This window comes from Panthera onca, chromosome E1 (assembly GCF_046562875.1).
Source record: "Panthera onca isolate mPanOnc1 chromosome E1, mPanOnc1 haplotype 2, whole genome shotgun sequence".
NCBI lineage: Eukaryota > Metazoa > Chordata > Mammalia > Carnivora > Felidae > Panthera > Panthera onca.
Window position 1 is genome coordinate 40,725,474 of NC_138352.1, and position 25,984 is coordinate 40,751,457.

At 37.9% G+C, this 25,984-nt stretch overlaps 1 protein-coding gene across 2 annotated transcripts; it reads left to right on the plus strand.

Annotated features, from left to right (window-relative positions):
• The first annotated feature begins 3,672 nt into the window (after nt 1-3,672).
• On the plus strand, nt 3,673-25,340 carry DDX52 (DExD-box helicase 52). Of its 2 annotated transcripts, none has more exons than XM_060646639.3 (15): nt 3,673-3,801; nt 4,845-5,007; nt 9,660-9,787; nt 10,728-10,913; nt 12,708-12,851; nt 13,511-13,622; nt 14,474-14,546; nt 15,051-15,254; nt 16,900-16,990; nt 19,471-19,593; nt 19,727-19,877; nt 20,069-20,144; nt 21,491-21,562; nt 22,140-22,232; nt 24,751-25,340. In XM_060646639.3, the coding sequence occupies exons 1-15, from the start codon at nt 3,715-3,717 to the stop codon at nt 24,806-24,808; spliced, it is 1,761 nt and encodes a 586-aa protein (XP_060502622.1). In that variant the 5' UTR covers nt 3,673-3,714; the 3' UTR covers nt 24,809-25,340. The 2 variants fall into 2 exon arrangements, with proteins under 2 accessions (XP_060502622.1, XP_060502623.1); XM_060646640.3 differs by having other exon boundaries at nt 3,708-3,801; nt 4,879-5,007.
• The last annotated feature ends 644 nt before the right edge of the window (nt 25,341-25,984 follow it).

Here is a 25,984-nt window from a genome sequence, read left to right on the forward strand (position 1 = left end):
TCATCCCATTCCCTTCCCATTAGTTTGCCTCCATTCTCTGTTGCATCAACAATTTCTATCTTTTCACTGGATCATTCCTTACGATTTACAAGCATCCCTTAGCATCTATCTTTAAAAACATCAAAAACAAAAAGCGAAACGTCCTTTGAGCCCACATCTGCTTCTAGTTAACACCCAACTTCTCTGTTTTCCTTCCCAGCCTAACCTATTGCAAAGAGTTTGCTTCAACACAGTCCACCTTTGTCAATTCAATCATTTGCATCCATCATGCCACTGAAACTGATATTATCAGGGTCACTAGTGACCTCCATGTTGCCAAATGTAGTAACCTTTCTCATTGGTCCTCAGTCTCTCAACAGCCTTTAAAACAGCCTACCTTGCCTTCTTCCTGAAATTTTCTTCTGTCTTTGGTGACACCACATTCCTTGTCTTCCTACCTCCCTGGTTACTTCTTCTCAAACTTCTGTGTTATAGGTGTAGTCTTCTCTAATCTACCTGATCTCTAAATGTTGGGGTACTCTAAGGGTCAGTCCTGGGTCCCCTTCTCACCCCTATTCACACAATCTAAGTGACCACCTTCATAATCATGCTTTTTTTTTAATTTATTTTTTCATCATGACTAGTCTAATCTTTAATCCCCATCCCCTATTTGTCACCCCCACACACACGCACCTTCCCTGTGGTAACCATCAGTTTGTTCTCCATAGTAAGAGTCTGTTGGGGGTGTCTGGCTGGCAAATCTTGATCTTGGGGTCTTGAGTTCACACCCCACACTCGGTGTAGAGATTACCTTAAAAAATTTTTTTAACTAAAATAAAATAAGGGGCGCCTGGGTGGCTCAGTCTGTTAAGTGTCCAACACGGTTCATGGGTTCAAGAGTCCTGCCTCCTGCTCTGTGACGACAGCTCAGAGCCTGGAGCCTGCTTCAGATTCTGTGTCTCCCTCTCTTTCTGCCCCTCCCGTGCTCATGCTCTGTCTCTCAAAAATAAATGTTAAAAATTTTTAATTAAAAAAATTTTAAATATATATACCCAAAAATTTAAAAAAAAATTTTTTTTAATTTAAAGAAGAGTCTGTTTTTCGGCTTGTCTCTTTTTTCCCCCTTTGTTTGTTTGCTTTTTAAGTTCCACATATGAGTGAGATCATATAGTATTTGTCTTTATCTGACTTATTTTGCTCAGCATTATATATCATCTCTCTCTAGTTCCATCCAAGTTGTTGTAAATGGCAAGATTTCATTCTTTTTATGACTAATATTCCCATATATATATAATGACAAATATGTATCTATATATCTAAATAGATAGATGATAGATAGATAGATAGACAGATAGATAGTTATCTCACAGTTCCTTTGTCCATTTATCTATCAATGAACACTTGGGCTGCTTCCATACTTTTGCTATTATAAATAATGCTGCAATAAATATAGAGTTGTATGTATCCCTTTGAATTAATGTTTTTGTATTTGGGGGGTAAATACTCAGTAGTGCAATTCCTGGATCATATGGTAGTTCTATTTTTAATTTTTTGAGGGACCTCCATACAGTTTCCCACAATGGCTGCACCAATTTGCGTTTCCTTTTTCTCTATATCGTTGCCAACACCTGTTGTTTCTTATGGTTTTGATTTTAGCCATTCTGACAGGTGTGAGGTGATATCTCATTGTAGTTTTGATTTGCATTTCCCTGATGATGAGTAATGTTGAGCATCTTTTCATGAGTCTGTTGGCCACATGATTATGCTTTTAGATATGGCTTGTCACCACTTACATAGGGATTGGGTTCTGAAGTCAATTCATGAAGAGAAGAAAATTCATGAAATAGAATTATTCTTGGAAATTCCTTAAATCTCCTATAAAGTATGGTAGTTGTGGTTTCACACGTTGATTTTTTAAATAGTTATGACCATATTTATGTGCCAAATTGAAGGCCAACATTTCACTTCCTAATAAGCTCTACGTCAATTATTTTCCTCCCATGTTGAGATAAATTGTTTTCATGAAGCAACAGATAAAGTACTTCGGGCTTTCACTTATGGGTCAGGTTTCATGAAAAATACTTATTTTTAAAAAGTGGACACAAGTTGAACATCACGATTCTCCTTCTATGAGAGGGAAATGGGGGGGGGGGCTGATTCCATCTGAGAATACAGCAGATTTACATTCCCCATCTCATGCTTACTCCACACTTGCTTTCCTTGAATGTAAAGGAATTACCCACACTATTTAAAGTATTTCTTACACTCTTTGGTTGAATATGTATAACTCAATTTTAATAAGTTAAATGCTTTTTAGATAGTATTCCATTGTACCATTTATATTTTGATGGCTCCTAGATTTATTTCTCCAGCCTTGACCTTTCTCCCTGAGATTCAGACTTAGGGAACCAACTACCTACCCAGACTTCTCCGCTTAAAGTCAATTAGGTATCTTAACATGTCCAAAACATAGCGATTAATTCCTCACCACCACCACCACTCCTATGCCTCATCCTCACCAAAAACCTGTTCTTCCATAGTGGTTCCTAGCTCAGTAAATGGCATACCATCTACCCAGGGGTCTAGGCAAAAAACCTCGGAGTGATTTGTGTGATTCCTCCCTTTCCATTACCTCCACATAAAATCAATCAGGTGCATTTAGCTCTACCGCCAAATAGATCCCAAATCTATCCATTCATCTCTATCCACACAGAGACCCACCCTAAACTAAGCCACCATCATCATTTCTACTTTGACTAGCCTTCCTGTTTCCAGTCTTAGCCTTTGTACATCCATTCTCTAAATAGCCAGAGTAATCTTTTATAAAACATTCACTCATTCAGTCATCAAATATTTATTGAAGAGTGCACAGAAACTGGGAATACAGCAGTGAAGCAAATTAGATTCCTGTGCTCATGGACTTTCATTCTAGGACGGGGAGAGGCAATGCATAAGTGAATAATTTTGTACAGTACAAATACAATGAAGAAAATAAATATAATGTAGTATGCTAAATCATGTTCTCGCAGCAAAAAAAAAAAAATAATAATAATAATTAATACCTTCACAGCAAGTTTAGATTAAAATCCAAATTCCTTACTATGACCTCCTTATACGACTCAATGAGATCTGGTTTCTATTTGTCCCTCCAACCTTATCTGTACTACATTTCCTCATTGCAACTTGGCTCCAGTCACCCTGACCTTTCTATTTCCTCAATGTTTCAAACCTTTTTCCCCCCTTCTTCAAATACATGTTTCCTCTACCTGGAATGCTGTTCCCGGATCTGGGAACGACTGCCTTCTCTTAGCTCAAATATCACTTCTTCAGAATGAACCTAATTTGCCTAGAAGTTGCTCCCGGTGCCTTTCTCTATCAATTACACTGTTACTTGTTTCATTCACAGCGCTTTTCACTTTCGAAATTATCTTGCTTAGTTAACAATTTTGTCTCCACTTATATGTAAGTTTCCTGACGTGGGGAATCTTAAGGTGTCGTTCACCAAACTACCCATAAAAGTCTAGAACAGTGCCCGGCATAAGAGCATCTTGATAAATAATTTTTTTAATCAACAATGACAGGCTATACGATCCAGCCTCTCAGAATCGCCAGGCTCCGCCCCCTCCTCCCCGCCCCCCCGGCAACCACTTCCGCCCACGGCTCGGGCCCCAGACTTTCTAGGAGAAGAAGTTCCCTGCGCAGGCGCCCTGCGGTCGCGGAGCTGTCTGGGTAAAAATGGATGCTCACGATCTCTTTCGCCGGCTTGGCGTGGGGGCCAAATTCGACGTGAGACGTTTCTCAGCGGACGCGGCGCGATTCCAGGTACTGTGCGTAGAGCAACAAGTCTGAGTAACAGAGAAGGCGCAGGAGCCCGAAAATGATCTGGCTACTGGTAGAGCCGGCACGCGGAGGCCGTGGCCTGGTCGTGAGGCATTTCCTTTCTTTTTGCGTTGGGTTCGAGCGCAGACCTATCCGGTCAAGTCCTGCCTTCCGAGTGAACTCTTACTCCTCTTTTATAGTCTTAGGTGGGCCTGGCACGGAGACCCTTGCCCCCTCACCGGTTTCTAGTTTATTCAAAGCACAATTAGAATCCTTTCAAAAGTAGCTATTTCTCCAAAACTGGTGGAAAGGGATTTCAAAAACAGAATTAACCCAAAATGAAGAGAACAGTTTCTTTCACTGTAGTCTACCCAGGTTGGTTTGCCGTGCGTATAGCTTTAGTGGGCATGGGTCTTTTTATTCCCACACCCTCGTGGCGTGTAAAGTTACCTATGAGAAGAGTGATTTAGAAATGGGGAATCTTACATAGGGAAGTGGCGGGTGAATGATAAGCCAGGAGAAGTTAGTTGGGGCCCGATTATGGAAAATCTTAAGCATCAACCTTGTCATCGGGCGACACGTGTGTTTCACCTTTCTCTGGCAGTATGGTGTTAAGAGTCTGAACTTGAGACAGATTTTTGGGGTCCAAATACTTTTGAGACCTTGGTCAAGTTGTTTGACCTCCAAATGCCGAGAATTTTTTCATTGGTAATATCGCTGTTTACCTCTTACCGTTGTTGAAGGCTGAGGTAATTTAATATATACAAACATGCTTAGAAATCTGCCTGACAGCATATAGATGTTATGCTGATAAGCATATATGTGTTAATTGCTATTATGATTATTACTGTTAAAAGGTCAGGAAAGTTGTCATCTTGTGTTCTATTTGCCCAAAACACACTTGTCAGTTCAACAAACACCTTTCACCCTTGGTGAAAGGTAAAAAAAGATGGTGAGTTATTATACCCACATCCTTACTTGCCAATACTGCTTGGGTGAAAGCAATGTCAGTCGGTAGATTGCTTTTTAAATTTTTTGGGTTTTAGGTAGGAAAAAGGAAATATGACTTTGATTCTTCAGAGGTGCTGCAGGGACTGGACTTCTTTGGAAACAAGAAGTCTGTCCCGCTTCAAGATGAAGAGAAAAAAGAAAGCCTAACTGAAAGGAAGAGGGAGCAGAACAAAAAAAAGAGGAAGATGATGACTTCAGGTTAGTTCTTGGTTTCTTTTTTTCCTTCTTTATTATTTTTTTTCAATTACAAAAATATTAATACAGGCTTAAGGTCAGACAATATACTGTCATTCCATTAGTTAATGGCATTCAGGTTGTTTCCAGGTATTTCCCATTACAGATATTGTTACAATAAAGGTATTTGTGGAGGGCCTTAGATATTTGTGGTTCAATTGGTTGAGCCTCCGACTCTTGATTTCGGGCTGAGATCATAATCCCAGGGTCGTGGGATTGAGCTCCAAGTTGGACTCCGCACTGAGTGTGGAGCCTGCTTAAGATTCTTTCTCTCTGTGCCCCTTTCCCCCTGCTCACTCACACTCTCTTTCTCTCTCCAAAAAAAAAAAAAAAAAAAGATACTTGTACATATATCCTTTTGTCCTGTTATTTCTTTTTTTTTTTAAGTAAAAATTTAAATAAATGTTTATTTACTTATTTTTGAGGGTGGGGAGGGGCAGAGAGAGAGAGGGAGAGAGAATCCCAAGCAGGCTCCACACTGTCAGCTGTCAGTGCAGAGCCTGGCTTGGGGCTTGAATTAACGAACCTAGAGATCATGACCTGAGCCAAAATCAAGAGTCCTCAAAGGACTGAGCTACCCAGGTGCTCCATAGGTCCTGTTATTTCTGTAATTAGCATCCCAAAAGTGGAATCACTGGCTGAAAGAGTATGCTCACTTCTTTCTCTAAACATATACTGAAAAATGACTTCCCATACCCTTGTCAATGCTGGATACTACTGGTCTTAAATTCTTTGTCAATCTAATGAATGAAACTTTTTTTGTTTATATTTTCTTGATAACTGGTGAGGTTGAGCATTTTTTTATGCTTTAGTGGATATTTACATTTCAACATTTGTGAACCATCTGTTCTTACTCTTTGCCTATTTTTCATAGGTTTGGTTGTTTATTTCTGTACTGTATCTTCTTCATTATAGCTGTTAAGTTTCCTAGCTGTTTACCTTTTTCAATAAAATAAATCCTTATACATGGTTTTTAAAAGTTATACAGTGGTTAGAAGCAAATCTTCTTCTCATTCTTCTCACTATTTCTAGTCCCCTATTTCTCCAGAGGCAACCACTATTAATCATTTTCTTATGTATTTTTGTAAAGATATATATTCATTATAATTATACTTCCTTTTATTACCTGAATAATAGCATACTGTATATGTTATTCTATTCTGAACCCTTCCTCCTCCTACACTTTGTTAAAACAACAACAACATATTTGGAGATTGTTTGCAACCAGTAGGAATTGCACTGCCTTTCTCATTTTAACAAAATAGTATCCCATTGTACATTCCATAATCAATTTAACAAATTCCTTTGTGATGGACATTTAGTTTGTTTCCTCACTTTTGCTATTATCGTGTTGGCGATAAATGCTGTTCCACTTATCTTTGTGTGTATGTGGGGGTTATATCTGATAAATTCTTAGAAAAGAAATTTCAGGGGCGCCTGGGTGGCTCAGTCGGTTAAGCGGCCGACTTCAGCTCAGGTCATGATCTCGCGGTTCGTGAGGTCGAGCCCCGCGTCGGGCTCTGTGCTGACAGCTCAGAGCCTGGAGCCTGTTTCAGATTCTGTGTCTCCCTCTCTCTGACCCTCCCCCGTTCATGCTCTGTCTCTCTCTGTCTCAAAAATAAATAAATGTTAAAAAAAAAAATTTTTTTTTTTTTTAAAAAAAAGAAATTTCAGGGGCACCTGGGTGGCTCAGTTGGTTAAGCGTTTGACTCTCGATTTCGACTCAGGTCATGATCTCATGTTCCTGAGATGGAGCCCCACGTTGGGCTGTTGGGCTCTGTGTAGAGCCTGCTTGGAATTCTCTCCCCCAGCCCCTCCCCTGCTTGTATGCCTGGCGAGCTCTTTCTCTCTGTCTCCCTCTGTCTCCCTCTGTCTCTCTCTCTCTCTCTCTCTCAAACTCAAAATAAATAAACGTTAAAAGAAAAAGAAATGGAATTTCAGTGTTAACAAATAGATTTAAATTTAGGTATTTTGGAATTGTCCACCAGAAACATTGTATCAACAGGAAGTCCACTGCTGTGTTCATTGAATCATAGTATAGGGTATGCCATTACACATTGTAGGGATGTTATTACATAATTGACTTGACAAGTCCTTGTATAAGGACATTTACTTTGTTTCCACAGTTTTGCTGTTACAGTGTTACAATAACAGTCGTTTTACTTCCCTGACTGCAAAGCCTTCCACCAAAATTAGTTAAAAGAAAAAAAAAAAAATGACCAGCCACAAATTTGGGAAAAGGATTCAAATGTTAAGCAACCAGAAATATAACTTAGCACATATGTGGCATAGTGCAGAGTGGTGTGGCACACCATGTTTTTGTTTTTGTTTTTGTTTTTGTTTGAGAAAGAGAGAAAGCACATGCACACATGTGTGGAAGAGGGACAGAGGTAGAGAGTCTCAATCCTACTACCTTAAGATCATGACCTGAGCCAAAATCAAGAGTCAGACGCTCAACTGACTGAGGCACCTTGGTGCCCCATGGCATATTATGCTTTGATTGTTCAACTAAATATTTTCTCCCTAAAATGATAATGTAGAATCAATGTAAAACAAACTCAATTAAAATTCCAGTAGGCTTTTTGGGTAGAAATTGACAAAGGAATTAAAAAAAAAAAAAGTTAGACATACACCTACCATATGATGCACGTATTTCACTCCAAGAATTTACCTAAGAGAAAGGAAAGCCTATGTCCTCACGAAGACTTCTACACGCATGTTCATAGCAGCTTTATTTTCAGTAGCTAAAAACTGGAAATGACCCAAATGTCCTTCAATAGGTGAAGGATAAACAATTTGTATATCCATACAATAGAATGCTACGTATAAGTAAAAAAGTTAACTATTGACACATGCTCAACATGGATGAATCTCAAAATAACTATTCTGAGTGAAAGAAGCCAGACTAAATTGAGCATATATTACATGATTCCATTTATATAAAATTCCAGAAAAGCAAATTATCTCTAGTGAGAAAGCAGATATGTGGTTGCTTAGGGATAGAGCAGTGCATTAAAAGGGGCCACAAGGAAATTTGGGGTGGTGATGGGTATAGCTTGAATGGGGTGATGATTTAACAGGTGTATACATATGTCAAAATTCCTCAAATTTATACTTTTTTTTAAATGTCATTTATCTATTTTTGAGAGAGAGAATGAGAGTGCAAGAGGGCTAGGGGCAGTGAGAGAGGGAGAGAAAATCCCAAGCAGGCTCTGCACTGTCAGCACAGAGCCCAACACAGGGCTCAAACCCATGAACCGTGAGATCATGATCTGAGCAGAAATCAAGAGTTGGACATTCAACCGACTAAGCTACCCAGGCGCCTCTCAAATTTATACTTCAAATAAATGCAATTTATTGTATGTCAATTGTGCCTCAGTGAAGTGAAAAAATTTTTAAAGAAATACCAGAAGTGGTCTTGCTTATTGTTCTTCTTAGAATTTTTAAGGTTATTCTTACATATTTATTTTGCCATGTGAACTTTATTTTTTTTTACATTTATTTTTGAGAGGCAGAGAGAGCTCAAGCTGGGGAGGGCCAGAGAGAGCAAGGGAGACACAGAATCCGAAGCAGACTCCAGGCTCTGAGCTGTCAGCACAGAGCCCGACACAGGGCTCGAACTCATGAACCATGAGATCATGACCTGAGCAGAAGTCAGACACTCAACTGACTGAGCCACCCAGGTGTCTGCCACATGAATTTTAAAGTCAGCTAGTCTGGTTTCCAAAACAATCCTGTCATGACTTTTCGTTAAACTAATTTTAGTTATAGTGAGAATGGCTATCTTTATATTACAGTAGTCCTTACTATGCTGTGTTCATTGCTATTATAAGTGAAATATTTTCTTTCATAGTATTTATTTTCTAACTGGTTACATACAGAAAAACTGGTTGTCTCATTGAAATCTCTCTTAAATTTTTTTAAATGTTTTTATTTATTTGGAGACAGAGCAAGAGGGAGAGGGTCATAGAGGGGGGCGGGGAGAGAATCCCAAGCAGGCTCCAAGTTGTCAATGCAGAGCCCCATATGGGGCTCAATCTCAGGGACCATGAGATCATGACTTGGGCTGATATCAAAAATCAGACACTTAACTGACTGAGCCACAGAGGCGCCCCTGGAATCTGTTATTTAAGTATTTTCAATTTGATCTCTTGTTGTTTTCAAGTATACAGTCATCTACATATTACACAGCTGAAATAACTTCAGAGCTCTGATTTTACCAACAGAGAACTTGCCTCTCCGTTTCCAATTTTTATACCTCTTATTACTTTCTTTTCTCTAGTTGTATTAGCTAGTGCTTTACTTTAGTGTGAAGCTATGGCCTGTTTGCTACACTCAAGAATGTTGCACTTAAGGGGCGCCTAGGTGGCTCAGTTGGTTAAGCATCTGACTTCGACTCAGGTCATGATATCACAGTTCATGGGTTCTAGCTTCACATTGGTCTCTGTGCTGACAGCTCAGAGCCTGGAGCCTGCTTTGGATCCTCTGTTTCCCTCTCTCTCTCTGCTCTTCCCTGCTCATGTTCACTCTCTCTCTCTCTCTCAAAAATAAATAAACATTAAGAAAAAAAAGGATGTTGCATTTAAAATCTTTTAATTTTTTGATATATATTTTAGAAATTACTTCTCAAGAAGAAGGTTCTATACAGTGGATATCATCTGTGGAAGCAAAAATTGAAGATAAAAAAATTAAAAGAGAAAATAAACTAACTTCAGGGAAGTTGGAGAATCTCAGAAAAGAAAAGGTTAGAAAAATGTCTTAGCCCCAGTTGATTTTCTGACCTAGTGAATTTTCCCTTGTCCTTGGAGTGTTCTGTTGGTAAAAGTGAATACAGTATGTGTGTATACACACATACATACTATTCTTATATAGTATACTATATTTATATACTACATACTATGTAATTTTTTGACCTGTTCAAATTTCAAGATTGATAATGTATTTGGAATGAATCTTTTTAAATTTCATATCCCCTTTGATAAACAAAATTTTCCCCCTTTCTTCTCTTTGTTAAGCTGGTTTAGAAAGATTTCCTCTGACAGGGATTTGAGAGTTAGAATTCTTAAGAAACCTATTTTATACCTTGGGACTAGGGGGAGTAGAATACAGAAAAAACAACAAATATATCATTGTCATGTCTGTTGCACGCCTGCCATGTTACAGATGGAGAATATTGTTCAGCTCACTTCAGGAACCCAGAATCCAGAATTTGGCTCTCTATCAGAGAATGGAAAATAAACCAAATCAACACTCTAGACTCTGTTTTTGGTCCTCAGTTTTAATAAGTAGAGTTTAGAGTAAATCATCAAAAAGCATTGGCACTTGCGTGGTTAAGTGGCATATAAAGAAAAATACTAGATGGATTCAATTTCTGCCTTCTAGAAGCTTATATAAAATTACAAGTTAATAATTATCATGGTAGCATATTAATATGAATAACACATTACTCATGGTATTGACACATTAATATGAAGAAAGTGGATGGATGGGTTTTATTGTTATGAAGGTCTTCTGTCTATGAAAGGGCATGAAATATATCTAGTATCTGTATCTTTTAGTGCTTGGAATTTCACCAAAAAGTTTCATGCTACTAAAGCTTATGCTGGAAACTGTTACTGTTGCTTTATAACATCTTATAAAGTATATGACCATAGTTATGGTGACCCCTTTCTTTCACTTTTCAGATAAACTTCTTCCGGAATAAACACAAAATTCATGTCCAAGGAACTGATCTTCCTGACCCAATTGCTACATTTCAGCAACTTGACCAGGAATATAAAATCAATTCTCGACTACTTCAGAACATTCTAGATGCAGGCTTCCAGATGCCTACACCAATCCAAATGCAAGCCATTCCAGTTATGCTGCATGTGAGTATGAAGGTCTATGATGCCTCTAACATTCCTTCCTCTGTGTATTAGCCCGTTCTCTTCCATATTTGAAGTTTTCCTTTCTACCTTATCTCCCCCTGTTGAAATCCTCCCTTTACTTTTAAGGTCCATCTCAAATGTCTGTGCCACCATATCACTATAATTCGATGTGATCTTTTTCTTTTACCAACCCTGTTTCCTCTACCACCAGTTCTCCAAGGTATTCAGTGTGTTCTTTTTCTTACCACATTTATCTTACACTTTATGTTTATACTAATTATGTTTACCTTTTGCATTTTTCTAGAGTGTAAACCCTCTGAGGATAAGGACTGTTCTGTTTATTCATCCCTGATTAATTTATAATTCCCAGGAACTATTTCTGAAATATAGAATTCTTGTACAGCCTGACTTTTTTTTCCCCAATACTTTTTGCTATTGAAGTATACTTTATATAATAAAATGCATACATTGTAAGTTCACAGTTCAGTGAATTCCAACAAGGCATACCCTATGTAACTGTCACCCCAGTGGGGATGTGTAACATTTCTGTTGCTCCAGAAAATTCTGTGCCCTTTCCATTCAGTCCTCACTCCTGCCCAGAGGTAACCACTGTTCTAGTTTCTATTGCATGTATATTAGTTTTGCCTCTTCTAGAATGTCATGTAAGTGGTATCGTCCATTATTTATTTTTATTTTTTTATCTCTGGTTTCTTTCACTCTGCATAGATTGTTTTTGAGATTTATCCATGTTGCATTGATCAGTAATTTGTGAGTAGAATTCTGTTGTTTGAAAATACCACAATTTGTTTATCTACTGGTTGATAGAGGTATGGATTAATTTAAGAGTTTTGGAAATGAAATTTTTCTGAGGTTTCTTTTTGTACTAACGAGAGCTGACTTTTCCCCCCAGGTAGCCAAGATGGCCTTTCGGTTCTGGTAGCCAAAAGATATGTGTTACCTTTTCATCCATACTTGTCCTTTCTGTTTTCTTTGGGAACTGAAGTGAGAGTACTTTTGAATGATGTTGACTCACATTATAGTAAATTTGCTTCTAATTTTCATTTAAGATTATTTCTGTTGCAACTTAAAGCTTTAAAATCATAGTGACTTTTTGAAGACTGTCACATAAATTACTGTCACTCAGGATATTGCCAGTTTTTATTTATTACCTTCAGCCATTCTGTTATTTATTAAAACCTTCGCTATGGAGGGGCATCTGGGTGGCTCAGTTGGTTAAGTGTCCGGCTCTTAATTTTCAGGTCAGGTCATGATTTCATGGTTCCTGAGATCAAGCCACGAGTTGAGCTCTGTGCTGACGGCATGGAGCCTGCTTAGGATTCTCTCTCTGCTTCTCCCTCCACACTCATTCGCTAACTCGCTCTCTCTTAAAATAAATAAATAAACTTAAAAAAAAAAAAAAAAACATCTTCCCTAGGGATTGAGCAATACTGATATTGGGGGGAAAAGTTGGTTTTAGAATTTTGCTTTGATAAGAGTTTAGTGCAAAAGAAAAATTGAAGTAATGGAAATACTTGAGGTTTTGAATTATCTTTGGATTTTAGTTATCCATATTCTTTACCCAGTTCAAATGGAATTTGGTGGCAATGCTCAGAAACTCCACTGGGGCACTGGTGGATGATGTTAGAAAAGCAAATGTGGGAAAAGTTAGATTAGCAGTGGGAATATGAATGACTGCATTCGTTATGATTATTTTATTATTTCTGTGGCTGGTTGCATTACTTAACCACGCTCTGAAAAGTTTATGTACTTATATGTAATATGCCTTGTTTTTAGGGTCGAGAACTTCTGGCTTCTGCTCCTACTGGATCTGGAAAGACTTTGGCTTTTAGCATTCCCATTTTGATGCAACTAAAACAACCCACAAATAAAGGCTTCAGAGCCCTGATTATATCACCAACACGAGAACTTGCCAACCAGGTATGACTTGTAGCTTTGAAAGAGGATGGGTTTGGTGTTTGCTTCAGTCATTTCTTTTATGAGGGTAATAAAAAGATCTCAAAAAGAGTAAGGTCCTTGTTTTTTGGCATGGGCAAGTATTCTGTACAGGCACTCTATTCTGTATCTTACTGTTCATGGGCAAGTTTTTTGTCTTTTTATGATGTTCTAAAACAACGATTTTAACATTAATGATTCTTTGGTAAATGCTCTAAGACGTTTTAAGCTTAGGCTACGGTAATATATAGTTCCTCTCTAAAATGTATTTTTCTCACCTAGGTGAATGAAACCTCATCTCAGTTTTTGAGAGGAAAAAAAAAAACATACAGTGATGTGTTCTACCCTTCCAATGTGCTTAATAGAAAATACATGCCAAGTATGAAATAGTTTTATAATAGCACTATGTTCTAAAAACAGTACATAGCAGATTGGAAAATGCCAAGATTCCAGGTTAATGTACATGTTATTATGGGTTTAATTTCCCACATTGAGTATAGGGTTTACTTAAATAAATAAAACTTTAAGATAAATAAATAACTTATTCATGGGTTGGTAATAGATTTATTTTAATAATGTAAACAAGACAGTACATCTCATTTAAGTATCTTAACAGCTAATGTTTTTATCATTTTCCATTTTAGATTCACCGAGAGTTAGTAAAAATCTCTGAGGGAACAGGATTCAGGATACACATGATACACAAAGCAGCAGTGGCAGCCAAGAAATTTGGACCTAAATCATCTAAGAAGTTTGGTAAGGGATTCATGTTTGAGCTGTAGAGCATACAAGGGACTTGCAAATTACAGATATTCTGTCACCTAAGAGTTCTTAAAAATGTAGGCATGCACACAATCAGTTTGGTGTTTAGAGAAGCTAAAAGAGATCTCCCCGTTCCCACTCAGTAGTTATATAAATATATACCAGTGATTCTCAACCAGAGGCAATTTTGCCCCCACCCACCTTCCACCCCAGGGACATTTGGCAATATCTGGAGACACTTTAAGTTGTCAGAACTGGGGTGCTACTAACCTGTGGTAGGTAGAGGCCAGGGATGCTGTTAAACATCTTGCAATGCACAAGACTGTCCCCTACAACAAAACATTATCTGGACCATAATGTCAGTAGTGCTAAGGCTGAGAAACCCTGCCTTATACTATTGATTTTTAATCTGCCGTGGAAATACTCTGCAGGTAAGAATGGCTCACATCCCTACCCTTGTATCAGTCAGAAAACCAGCTTTTACCTGTCTTTCATCTTGAGCTTCTAAGTAAAATTTCATTTAAAGAAAGGATTTTTCTGAAAAACAAAATGAAGTATTTGAAAATAACACTGTTGGATTATAGTGTTCTTGCTTCTTAGAAGTTGAGTAGGCAGATCAAATATAAAAGGAGAGTAAGCATAATTTGTGCTATGATGGATTAAAAAAATATATATGTTAGCTTACAAATAAGAAAGAACTTGTGTTGGTGTAGTAAGATAGCGAGTATAACCTCCCCCTCCTCTCCCCTCTTCAGGTTATTCACTGAAATTCAGGAGACTTAATTCCCTAGTTTGAGGGAAATGAATCTTGCTTTTACAATCTGTACTATTTGTTTCTCCTATAGATATTCTTGTGACTACTCCAAATCGACTAATCTACTTATTAAAGCAGGATCCTCCAGGAATAGATTTAACAAGGTACAGATAACATTTTAATCTCTCTTATGTGTATTTTCACTTGGTTGATTATATTTTGTCCTTGATTGCTTGTATTATTGCCTTTTGGAGCTTGCAATCTACCAGCTTCTAGTCAGTATTTGTGCTGAGAACATGGTTTTTATTAAACACAGGAAAATAACTGTCTGGTCTAGAAGAAAGTTACAGATTCTGATAAGTAGTTAGTACAGAATTCCCTTAGATGTTTTCATAGCTTTCAGCAGTGGTGATGGAGTTTATAAGGTCTATGTGAAGCTCTGTTGTTGCTAATGGGACCTCCTTTCTTTGAGGCTAACAGAATAGAACACTACTTTATGTTTATCTTGTTTTTACCTTTTTCCTGCTGATTTTTATTTTACCTTTTTCTGGTATGCTGTGTGGATCTGAGAAGGAGCATAATGGTTTGACTTCTTGTGTCCCCACAATTTAGTGAAGCGTCTTAGATCTTCCAGTTCAATACCCACAAATTGTGTTGTTATTTCTTAGTGTTGAGTGGCTGGTGGTAGATGAATCAGACAAACTGTTTGAAGATGGCAAAACTGGGTTCAGAGACCAGCTGGCTTCCATTTTCCTGGCCTGCACATCCCATAAGGTCAGAAGAGCTATGTTCAGTGCAACTTTTGCATATGATGTGGAGCAGTGGTGCAAACTCAACCTGGACAATGTCATCACTGTATCCATTGGAGCAAGGTAATTGTTCTTCTGTGTTATCCACTGATTTTTGGTTTTTTAATACAAGTCCTTTCTTTTTTAGATTCAAGGAGATAGGTTGTTTGGCCTTAGATTAATAACAGGGAAAGTTTTACTGAATTCTTTAAAGTCAAGATTGATTAAGCATTTTCTATTTTAGAATAATCCAAGGGGAGATTCTCAAGTTGTCATGTTAGTATTTCTGTCATTCAGTTGATTTTTCCCATCCACAAAGCATGACCTGAGTTCTGTAGCCACCCAGGGGATTTAGTTTCTTGGATGGCTTAATTAAGTAGGACGACAGAGGAGAAAGCTGATATTACCAAGCCCCTTGATTTATAATTCCTTTAAAAAAATACTTGGGGGAGCATTTTATGCTAAGTGAATGTGCACTAGTAGAAAAAAGTTGTAGGAAATTATAGCCACTTGATAGAATATTGTGCAACCTAAGAAATGATAAGTATGAAAATTATTATGAAAAAGTTCTTTATAATACCATATTAAGTAAAAAAAAAAAAAAAAAAAAAAAAAAAAAAAAGCCAAATGGGAGAATAAAAAATACCCTGTCTACTTTAAACTTAAAACTTCTGTTATATAAAAAGAAAGTAGGGGCGCCTGGGTGGCTCTGTCAGTTGAACGTCCGGCTCTTGGTTTCAGCTCAGGTCATGATCTCGCAGTTTGTAGTTCAAGCCCGGCATTGGGCTGTGCAGTGACTGCCCAGAGCCTGCTTGGGATTCTTGGTCTCCCTCTCTCTTTGCCCCTCCCCCACTCTTGCACAAAATAACTCTTTCTCTCTCAAAATAAGTAAACTTGAGAAAAAAAAAGAAAGCAGAACAAATTCACCATAAAGGCAGACAACAGAAGGGAAAAAATATTTATGACATAGTGTAATGTACTACAGCATCCTACAATGTTTATAAAGCCTTAAGATACCTCCCCCACAACTGTCTACTAAAAAACTTGCTAATCGTTAAGAAAAAAAGCTCAGACAAGTAATAACGACCTTAAAATTGTTCTAATTATTTGATCCAGTAATTTTATTTTTAGAATTTTTTTGTAATTAAATACATGAAAATTTATGACCAGACTACAAAAAAATGTCAAAATTTATTCTAAAATGGTAGAATTATGAACAATTGGTTGTTTATTTTTGAGTGAGAGAGAGAGACAGAGTGCAAGCAGGGGAGGGGCAGAGAGAGAGAGGGAGACACAGAATCTGAAGCAGGTTCCAGGCTCTGAGCTGTCAGCACAGAGCCCAATGCGGGGCTCAAACTCACGAATCATGATATCATGACCTGAGCCAAAGTTGGACGCTTAACTGACTGAGCCACCCAGGTGCCCCAAATTTTCTTTAGATAACATTTATAGTTAGAATAAAACATTTAAAAATAACTTTGGGGCACCTGGATGGCTCAGTTGGAAGATTGTGCAACTCTTGATCTCGGGGTTGTGAGTTCAAGTCCCCCCTTGGGTATAGGGTTTATTTTGTCTTCAGATTAAGGTATAAATAATTAAATGCTTATATTGACAATGGAAAGGTTGATTCTTTGGGGGTTATATGTAAGTTTTTTCATTTATTTAGAATTCAGGCTGTGGGGAAACAAAAATTGGTTCTTGCAATCTTCAAGGTATGTTTTCCTTTCAGGAATTCTGCAGTGGAGACTGTAGAACAAGAGCTTCTCTTTGTTGGGTCTGAGACTGGGAAGCTTCTGGCCATGAGAGAACTTGTTAAAAAGGTATATTTGGACTATCTTCTTGAATTTGGATGAAACTCATCAAGTCTTAGATGACTGGTGGGAGGCTGAGCACTATTCCTATATCATATTAGCAATCCAGTGGTAAATTTGTAAGCACATTAGGTCAACTGTTGTCCCAAGGCTGGGAGGCTCACCACTTAGAATATGCTAAGTTTTCTGTTCCAGCTCAGGGTGGGCTAGGAAAAGACCTACCTCCTGCCCTGAAAGCCTCTTTTTTCCACATCTTCCACATCTGTATTGGCTCCCTTCATCTCCCGCCATCCTTCTGCTGGTTTCTTATAGAACTGGAGCACTGTAGAACGAGTAGGACACTGAGTACGGTTTTCTGTTTTTATCCCTTCAGTAAGTATTGAGTAGAAGCCATAGTTAAAAAGTTAACTATGAGGGGTCAGGGCAGGGAATAATAAAACAAATAGAAATCCTAAGCCCTGTCCTTAGAATTTGTTCTTTTTTAGGGGTAAAAGAAATATAGTTGTGTAAGATAGTTTGCAATAAAGTGTCATAAAAGGGTTTTTCTTAAAAAAATTTTTTCCTAACGTTTATTTATTATTGAGAGGCAGAGAGAGACAGAGTATGAGCATGGGGGCGCAGAGAGAGGAGGAGACACAGAATCTGAAACAGGCTTCAGGCTCTGAGCCGTCACCACAGAGCCCGATGTGGGGCTAAAACTCACAAACTGCGAGATCCTGACTTGAGCCAAAGTCGGACGCTCAACCGACTGAGCCACCCAGGCGCCCCATAAAAGCGTTTTTCTTAAGCATCCCTGTAGTCTTCCTGGGGCCAAGAGGGAGAGTTGAATTGGTTGGGGATAGCCTTATGGAGGAAATGCTACTACTGTGGGCCTTGAAGGATCTGTGAGATAAAAGGGTGGGGGAAGTTAGTGGTTGGAGGAGTAACTAGAGCAAAGTCTAAGCAGTGCACGTGAACACAGTGGGTTTGGGAGACTCATGAAGAGGTCACCTGTCTAAGGCAAAGAGTTTAAGGTGAGAATTAAAGATCAAGTTGGACAGGAAAGTAGGGGTCACCTTAAGAGAAACCACCAGACATTTTAAGGAAATGAATTTTAAGGAAAATTACTTAAACAGTGACTAAAAGTAAGGAAACCAATTAGTACGTTGTTAAATTAGGCTGCTTAGAGATGAGGAGGAAATAAATGAGGGAAATGAGGGTGACAGCCTCAGTGGTGGAAAATTAAGAGTAGTTGGAGGATGAAAGGGAAAGGTGTTTGCAAGTATCTAGTGACTATAGAAGGGGTGAAGAGCTTCAACTTTGGAGCCAGACTACCTGGACTGGAATTCTCGCTTTAGGCAAATTAACCTCATGCCTTTGTCTTGTATAAAATGGAAATAATAATATTTCCCTCAGGGAATAGTTTTAGTATTAATGAGTTAATAGAAATATAGCGCTTACAATAGTGCTTGGCACATGATGCTTGTGCATTAGTTTCATCAATATTCTTAAAGATATCATTTGGCTCTAGGAAATTTAAGGTTTTCCACATGGATACTCAACCTAGAGATTATACATCAGGGATCTCTAGCCATGTCTGGTCCTTAGGAAGTCTGTAAACCCTCTGATGATATGTCAGATTTTGTGTGAATGCATGGTTGCCTATTAGCTTCATAGCCTCGGTAGATTCCGAAAGGGGAGTTTGTGAACCAAAGTAAAAAGGTTAAGCCCTGGGGCGCCTGGGTGGCTTGGTCGGTTAAGCATCCGACTTTGGCTCAGGTCATGATCTCAACGGTCCGTGAGTTCGAGCCCCGCATCGGGCTCTGTGCTGACAGCTCAGAGCCTGGAGCCTGTTTCAGATTCTGTGTCTCCCTCTCTCTCTGCCCCTCCCCTGTTCATGTTCTGTCTCTCTCTGTCTCAAAAATAAATAAACGTTAAAAAAAAAAAAAATTTAAAAAATTTAAAAAAAAAGGTTAAGCCCTAATACAGCAGTTGAAAATATAGAAAGCTGGTTTGAAAGAGATGTGGGGTTTGATGATAGAAATGTAAACATCTGGTTAGAGCTGGTAGTTGATAACAGATTCTGTCTAACATAATAAGATAGCGATTATATTGAGAGACCGGAGAACCAAAGACTAAGCTTTGGAGGAATACCCACAATTAGGATAAACAATGAATTAAAAAGAGAGTTAATACATTTTAGCAGAATTTAAAAATCTCTGAGGCACAGAAGCCAAGAGATGATTGTTTTAAGGAGTGGGCATCTATCATTGTAAAAGAGTAAAGGGGATTAATTAGATATTATTGGAATTAGCAAGATGAAATAAGAGTTCAAGCTGAGAATGGATGGTGAAGAAGATGACGGCAGGTGTAGACCACTGATCTGAGAAATTGGCAATAAAAAGTGCATTAAATTGAATTTGGTGCTTTTATGAACTAAAATCATATGAAATACTGTGATTTTATTCTTGATTATGGGTTATATGTGCTGATTTTTGCCTTTCTTTTAGGGTTTCAACCCACCCGTTCTTGTTTTTGTTCAGTCCATTGAAAGGGCTAAAGAACTATTTCATGAGCTCATATATGAAGGTATAAATGTGGATGTTATTCATGCTGAGAGAACACAGCAACAGGTAAAGCCAAATGTGTACTTTGAAAATGATAAAGAACGACTAAATTTTAAAATATTGGCATGAAATTTATGAAGTACTTGTTTTCTGTTCCCAGAGTGGTACTAAAACATATAACACGTGTTTTATTAAACAGAGAGATAACACAGTCCACAGCTTCAGAGCTGGAAAAATCTGGGTTCTTATTTGTACAGCCTTGCTAGCCAGAGGGATTGATTTTAAAGGTGTGAACTTGGTGATCAACTATGACTTTCCAACCAGCTCAGTGGAATATATCCACAGGATCGGTGAGTTGTGTCTCCTGTCCCCACCCCTGCCACCACCGTTGGGCACCACTCATTTTAATGCCTCCTGTTCTCTTCCAATGTGCTTATTTTTTTAGTGCTCATTTTAGTGAAAAGTCAGTGACTTATATGTAAATCTTGAAGTTCCCTTTCCCCAGAAAAGTGTTTTTATGGTCTGATTTTTTTTTCCTTAGGTCGAACTGGAAGAGCAGGGCATAAAGGAAAAGCTGTTACATTTTTCACTGAGGATGATAAGCCATTATTAAGAAGGTAAATTAGGAAAAATAACTTAGTATTAAGATGGCAAGATCACTTCATAAGTATATGCACACACAATTAACAGATAATTACAAGATGGTCAGGTCCCAAATTCTGTTATGGTGTTAGTCAACCAGATTTTAGCCATGACCAAGGGAAAAATGATCAAAGGGCCTTGATTTTGCCTTTATGGTGTTAGTCAACCAGATTTTAGCCATGACCAAGGGAAAAATGATCAAAGGGCCTTGATTTTGCCTATCCATTATTAGATTTTGGAAGTATTCATAATGGAATGTTCGTTGTTAAATTTCAGACTCAGGATTCTCCCAATAGCCATTGGTTAATATTACTTATAATTTAATAGTGAGGTTTTTGGTTTAGTGAATAAAGTTAACCCCTGAGTCTTGTCATCCCAGTCAAAATTATCCCTTAACCATGGTGCATCCTTCCCTTTAATCTTAGGGGCATATGGAATTTTATGTTTAGTCCTAGGAAAAACTATTTTAGTAATATATTCCAGTATTATTCAGTTGCAGCCCCTTGAAGCCTGGGTAACATATGATATACTTTTAGAACCTTGGGTCTTAATTTAGCCCATCATCATAGATTTTAAAATAAAAGCAGAGTTTCCTACATTTTAGCTGCCTACAGTGAATTTAGACTCACGATAATTGATAGCACTTCACATTTCTAAGAAATGAGTTATGGCCAAAGGCAGTTTGTACTTTGATCTGTTCAATTTGTGCCTTCTGAACCTTGGCTCTGGCAGCCTTGGATTCACTTTGAGCAGACTTTTCACAAGTTCATGTGTAGAGTAGTATATTCCAACAGCCTAGATTGATATACAGTCTCCTCAGTAACTCCCAAGCATGTGAATATGATGACCTCCATATCAACATAACTATGCCTCTCAGTTTTCCATCTGGGAAATGGGGATAATGATAGTATTTCATTAGTAAAGGGTTGTTGTGTATGTTGACTAAGTTATTATATACGTGAAAAGCCTAAGATAATGCCAAGTGCATAGGTAAGCACTAGTATCTAATAAATTGAAGCTTGTGCCTTCTTTAGTTCATGCCTCATCCAGGATCGGGTTTAGTAGCTTTTTGGGGCTTGATAAATGTTAAGAAATAGCTGCTAGATAAAATTCCTCATCGTCACATGGATTTCAGTCCAGCAGATAGTTCTAATTCAGTGTGATTACATCTGGTGGTAATTTACAGCAGAACACTATACTGCATTTGTTTCTTTTGTGTAGTTTTAGTTCCTCTTGAGTTGCACAGAGGGTTTAATGCATAAACATCACTTTAATGCTTTATGGGTTTATACAGATTTATGCTTATGGGTTCCTTTTTCAGTGTTGCCAATGTTATACAGCAGGCCGGATGTCCTGTACCAGAATACATAAAAGGTTTCCAAAAACTACCAAGGTACAGTCTTGAATTTACCTAGATCTTCTCCCTCTCTTTCTCTCTCTCTGTATGCATTCTTGCTTTCACACTCTTACAATTACAGTTCTAGCAATACTACTACTTTTAGAAATTTTAAAATAAAAGTTAATTCCTTTTTAATATCTGTGAATGTTATATCTTCTTCCCTTGTCAGTTTTTTCATTCTTGAAATATTAAGTATTCAGATTTTTAAAAAAGTATTCAATGTAAGTGACGAAATATGCTTAGAATTGATTTTAGTTCATAGCACTAATAGAAAACAGTTGCTCAAAATCAAACTGTAATGCTTGTTGGCACAGGCTATAAGTGTGACACAGGACATATTTTAATCATAATCAGTGGCTTTTTAAGAAATTGAATTTATCATCCCTTTGGGTTACCTCTCTAAATGCTATTAGGTAATTTGGCATTTTAAAGTGGATACAGTGTCATCATAAACCCGTAAGTAGATTAAAAAGTGAATTTTTATGATCAAGAATCAAAACCAGTTTTAGCTTTAGCTATTTTTGATTAAGTTCCACTGAATTTAATTCTTTCCTCTCTTTGTAACTTTCAGCAAACAAAAGAAAAAGATGATTAAGAAGCCATTGGAAAGGGAGAGCATTAGTACAACTCCAAAATATTTCTTAGAAAAAGCTAAGAATAAACAGTAAGTATATGATGAGAAAAGTTGCTGTTCGACTCTGTCATATAGTAGACGCTATTTTTCCTTAGGATAAATTTTTTGAGGTAGAATTGATAGGTTCAGTCTGTTATATAGAATGTGATAAAAGTAATACATCTTAGGTTGCCTGTGATTTGGGAACTTGGATGATTCAATCTTGGAATTTTTCTGTATTTGTATATTAATACTCAGGTTTTTTCTATCTTTGAAAGTATGATTTCAGTTCACTTTGAATTAGGATTGCACTGCCCACCACCTCCACACAGCCTACACCAGGACATTTTGCTGAGGCAGTTAGGGCTATTGACTCACATTGATGGAGTCGTCCCTGAAGCTCTGTATTCAGGCAGGATTTCAGTACGATCTTAGGCTTATGCTGAAGCACACTGTAACACCTCTAAAAAGTATGCTTTGGGTAAATTTGTAGTGGTTTAGCTGAGTTTTATGAGGATGTTAAAGCATTGATTTTTTTTTGGCACACACAAGACTACCTTTTGATAGAGGTAGTCAAAACCATGCTAATCAATGCTACTCTTCACACTATTGAAGGAAAATGACACTTCAAATTCTACTGGTACCAGTTAACATATAATATATACAAAATGTAGGCATTTACCAAGTACCTTTTCTCCTGCCAGGTGCTTGCATAAATGAATGAATATAAAATGAGGCCCCTTTCCTAGAGTTTGGGAAAGGAGATTAGTATACATGAAAAAAATTAGAGAATAATTTTTAAATAAAAGTTTAGAGATGAGAAATATTTTGAATTGGTGTCATTACAAAAAGCTTCTAGGAGGTAGAACTGTCTTTAAGGACAGGTAACATTTAGGCCATATAAAAGAGACAGGCATGAAAACTGGCATTGCACTTTCCTTCTAAGTCTTACTTGACATTTTGTATTGACTATGAGAAAGTGATGTTTGGTTCAAGTATATAGAGTGAACACAGTGTCCCAAAGTTTTAGTGAAGTTTTAAGCTTTAATAACTTGGTAAGAATAAATGCTACAAACTTACAAAAGTGTCATTTGAAAACTTAAAACATTTTGTTTGTACTTATTTGTGTTAATTCTTAATACGTTTTTAAATTTTTTTGTGACAGCAGTTCTGGGTAACACTTAAACCAGTGGATTGGTAGAAACAGTCACCCTGCTTGGCCACCTTGGTCACCTAACCTGTCTTGTTAGACGTTTTCTTGTGGTGGGCTGTATCATAACTGTTGTGTATGCATCAGAACCTTATTCTTTGATCTTAAAGCAAGAATTAGAAATGTAATCTCTTCAGGCACTGAGCAACAGCTGATGAAAGTTTTAACAAAAGTCAGAAATCAACTGGAGTATAAGATGCTGGGTATGTTGAATGTTAATAAGAAACTTCAGTATTTTAAAGAATTATACTTTGTTGATTTTTTAAGTTTGTAGCATTTACACTTGAGGTGTTAAAGCTTCAAGCTGTGCTTTGAGACTTTGAGGACATTTGGTATAAATCTCGTCATTGCAGCCCCCCATGTACAATGCTATGGCTGTCTCCATTGTCCTTACATTTAAAAGCCATACTTCTTCATAGAGCATGTAAACAACACCTGATCTGACCCTTGCTCACCTTTTTGGTGTTTCTTTAATGACCCTAGATGACCCTAGACCCAACACTAGATGTTCCTTTAATGACCCTACCCACACCTTGCTGATAACGCTGAAGTTCATATCTTCAGGCCCAGCTTTCCATATCAACCTGAATCCTGTTGCCCAGTGGACCTGACTTTAGTCTCTATAAACTCAATCTGGTACAGTGGAGGGAAAAATTGGATTTGGAGTCAGAAGAACTGGCTCTAATACCACCTTTTCTTGGGGTATTAGTGACTTTGGACAAGTCACTTACCCCTATGTCTGATGGAAATAAGTATGTAAATCATTGCCAACTCTGCTACTCAAGGTTGGTTGAGGATTAAATGAGTTAGTATACATCCAGGAGCTTTGCATTACTAAACTATAGTAGGAAAACATTGGTTATCTTCTCAAAACTTTTTTCCTTTTTCTTTGTTAAACACCTAATTGATGGGATTCATCAGACTCTAAAATCAGTCAGGGTTCATATTTAACGTTAATTACCAGTGTGTGATAATCAGCAAGTTACTCAACCACTTTGCCTCATAAAATGAGGCAAATAATCGAATCTTTTTCATAAGTTTGGGAGATTATCTGAGTTGATCATATGAAGCACGTATAGTAGTATCTAGCTCTTAATCAATGTGAACCCTTATTAGGCCACCGTCAGGCTGTCTTTTATACCATGTTGTAGTGTGGTTTCCTGTGATGTTCTGTCTTACTTAGGGGGTTGTGGTTTTCTAAAGGGCAAAAACCACATCTAATGCATCCTTGTGTTCCTAGTGCCTCATGTACTTGATTATACAGTAGGCTTCAGGAAACGTTTATTAAACTGGCAGAGTTTTAGACAGTACGTATATCTAGAATGTTAGATTCAACTTTCTCTAATTTTCTTGTCACAGGAAAAAGGTCACTGGTCAGAACAGCAAGAAGAAAGTAGCTCTTGAAGACAAAAGTTAAAAACCAATTTTCTAAAAGACTTTATCAGAAATGGAGTTTAATGATCCCAGCATGAATGTTGTTTTCATGGAATACTTCAAATCCTGTAATCACCTGTAACATTTGAAAGCAACTACAAGAACATGGGACTGATGAAAAATGATCCTAAACTATCAATGCATCATGTCAAATTTCAATTTGTTGGTGACTTTTAACTGACTACACAATGGAAATAACATTCATTGACATTTCTGTGGTTTGAATCCAGAGAGATACTTCTTATAGAAGAACAAAAGCTTATGCTAAAATTAACACCCAAATGTGGTGAACTCTTAAGGATTTTTCCCTTCAAGTATGAAGGAAGGTGTGATGTATGCTGTGGAGAGTCATCTGGAACCAGATTTAAAAGTAAAGCCTTGAGGGGCGCCTGGGTGGCTCAGTCGGTTAAGCGTCCGACTTCAGCTCAGGTCATGATCTCACAGTCTGTGAGTTCGAGCCCCGCTTCGGGCTCTGTGCTGACAGCTCAGAGCCTGGAGCCTGCTTCAGATTCTGTGTCTCCTTGGAGAAACAGGAACCCTCTTGCACTGTTGGTGGGAATGCAAATTGGTGCAGCCGCTCTGGAAAGCAGTGTGGAGGTTCCTCAGAAAATTAAAAATAGACCTACCCTATGACCCAGCAATAGCACTGCTAGGAATTTATCCAAGGGATACAGGAGTACTGATGCATAGGGGCACCTGTACCCCAATGTTTATAGCGGCACTCTCAACAATAGCCAAATTATGGAAAGAGCCTAAATGTCCATCAACTGATGAATGGATAAAGAAATTGTGGTTTATATACACAATGGAATACTACGTGGCAATGAGAAAAAATGAAATATGGCCTTTTGTAGCAACATGGATGGAACTGGAGAGTGTGATGCTAAGTGAAATAAGCCATACAGAGAAAGACAGATACCATATGGTTTCACTCTTATGTGGATCCTGAGAAACATAACAGAAACCCATGGGGGAGGGGAAGGAAAAAAAAAAAAAAAAAAAAAGAGGTTAGAGTGGGAGAGAGCCAAAGCATTAGAGACTGTTAAAAACTGAGAACAAACTGAGGGTTGATGGGGGGTGGGAGGGAGGGCAGGGTGGGAGGGAGGGCAGGGTGGGTGATGGGTATTGAGGAGGGCACCTTTTGGGATGAGCACTGGGT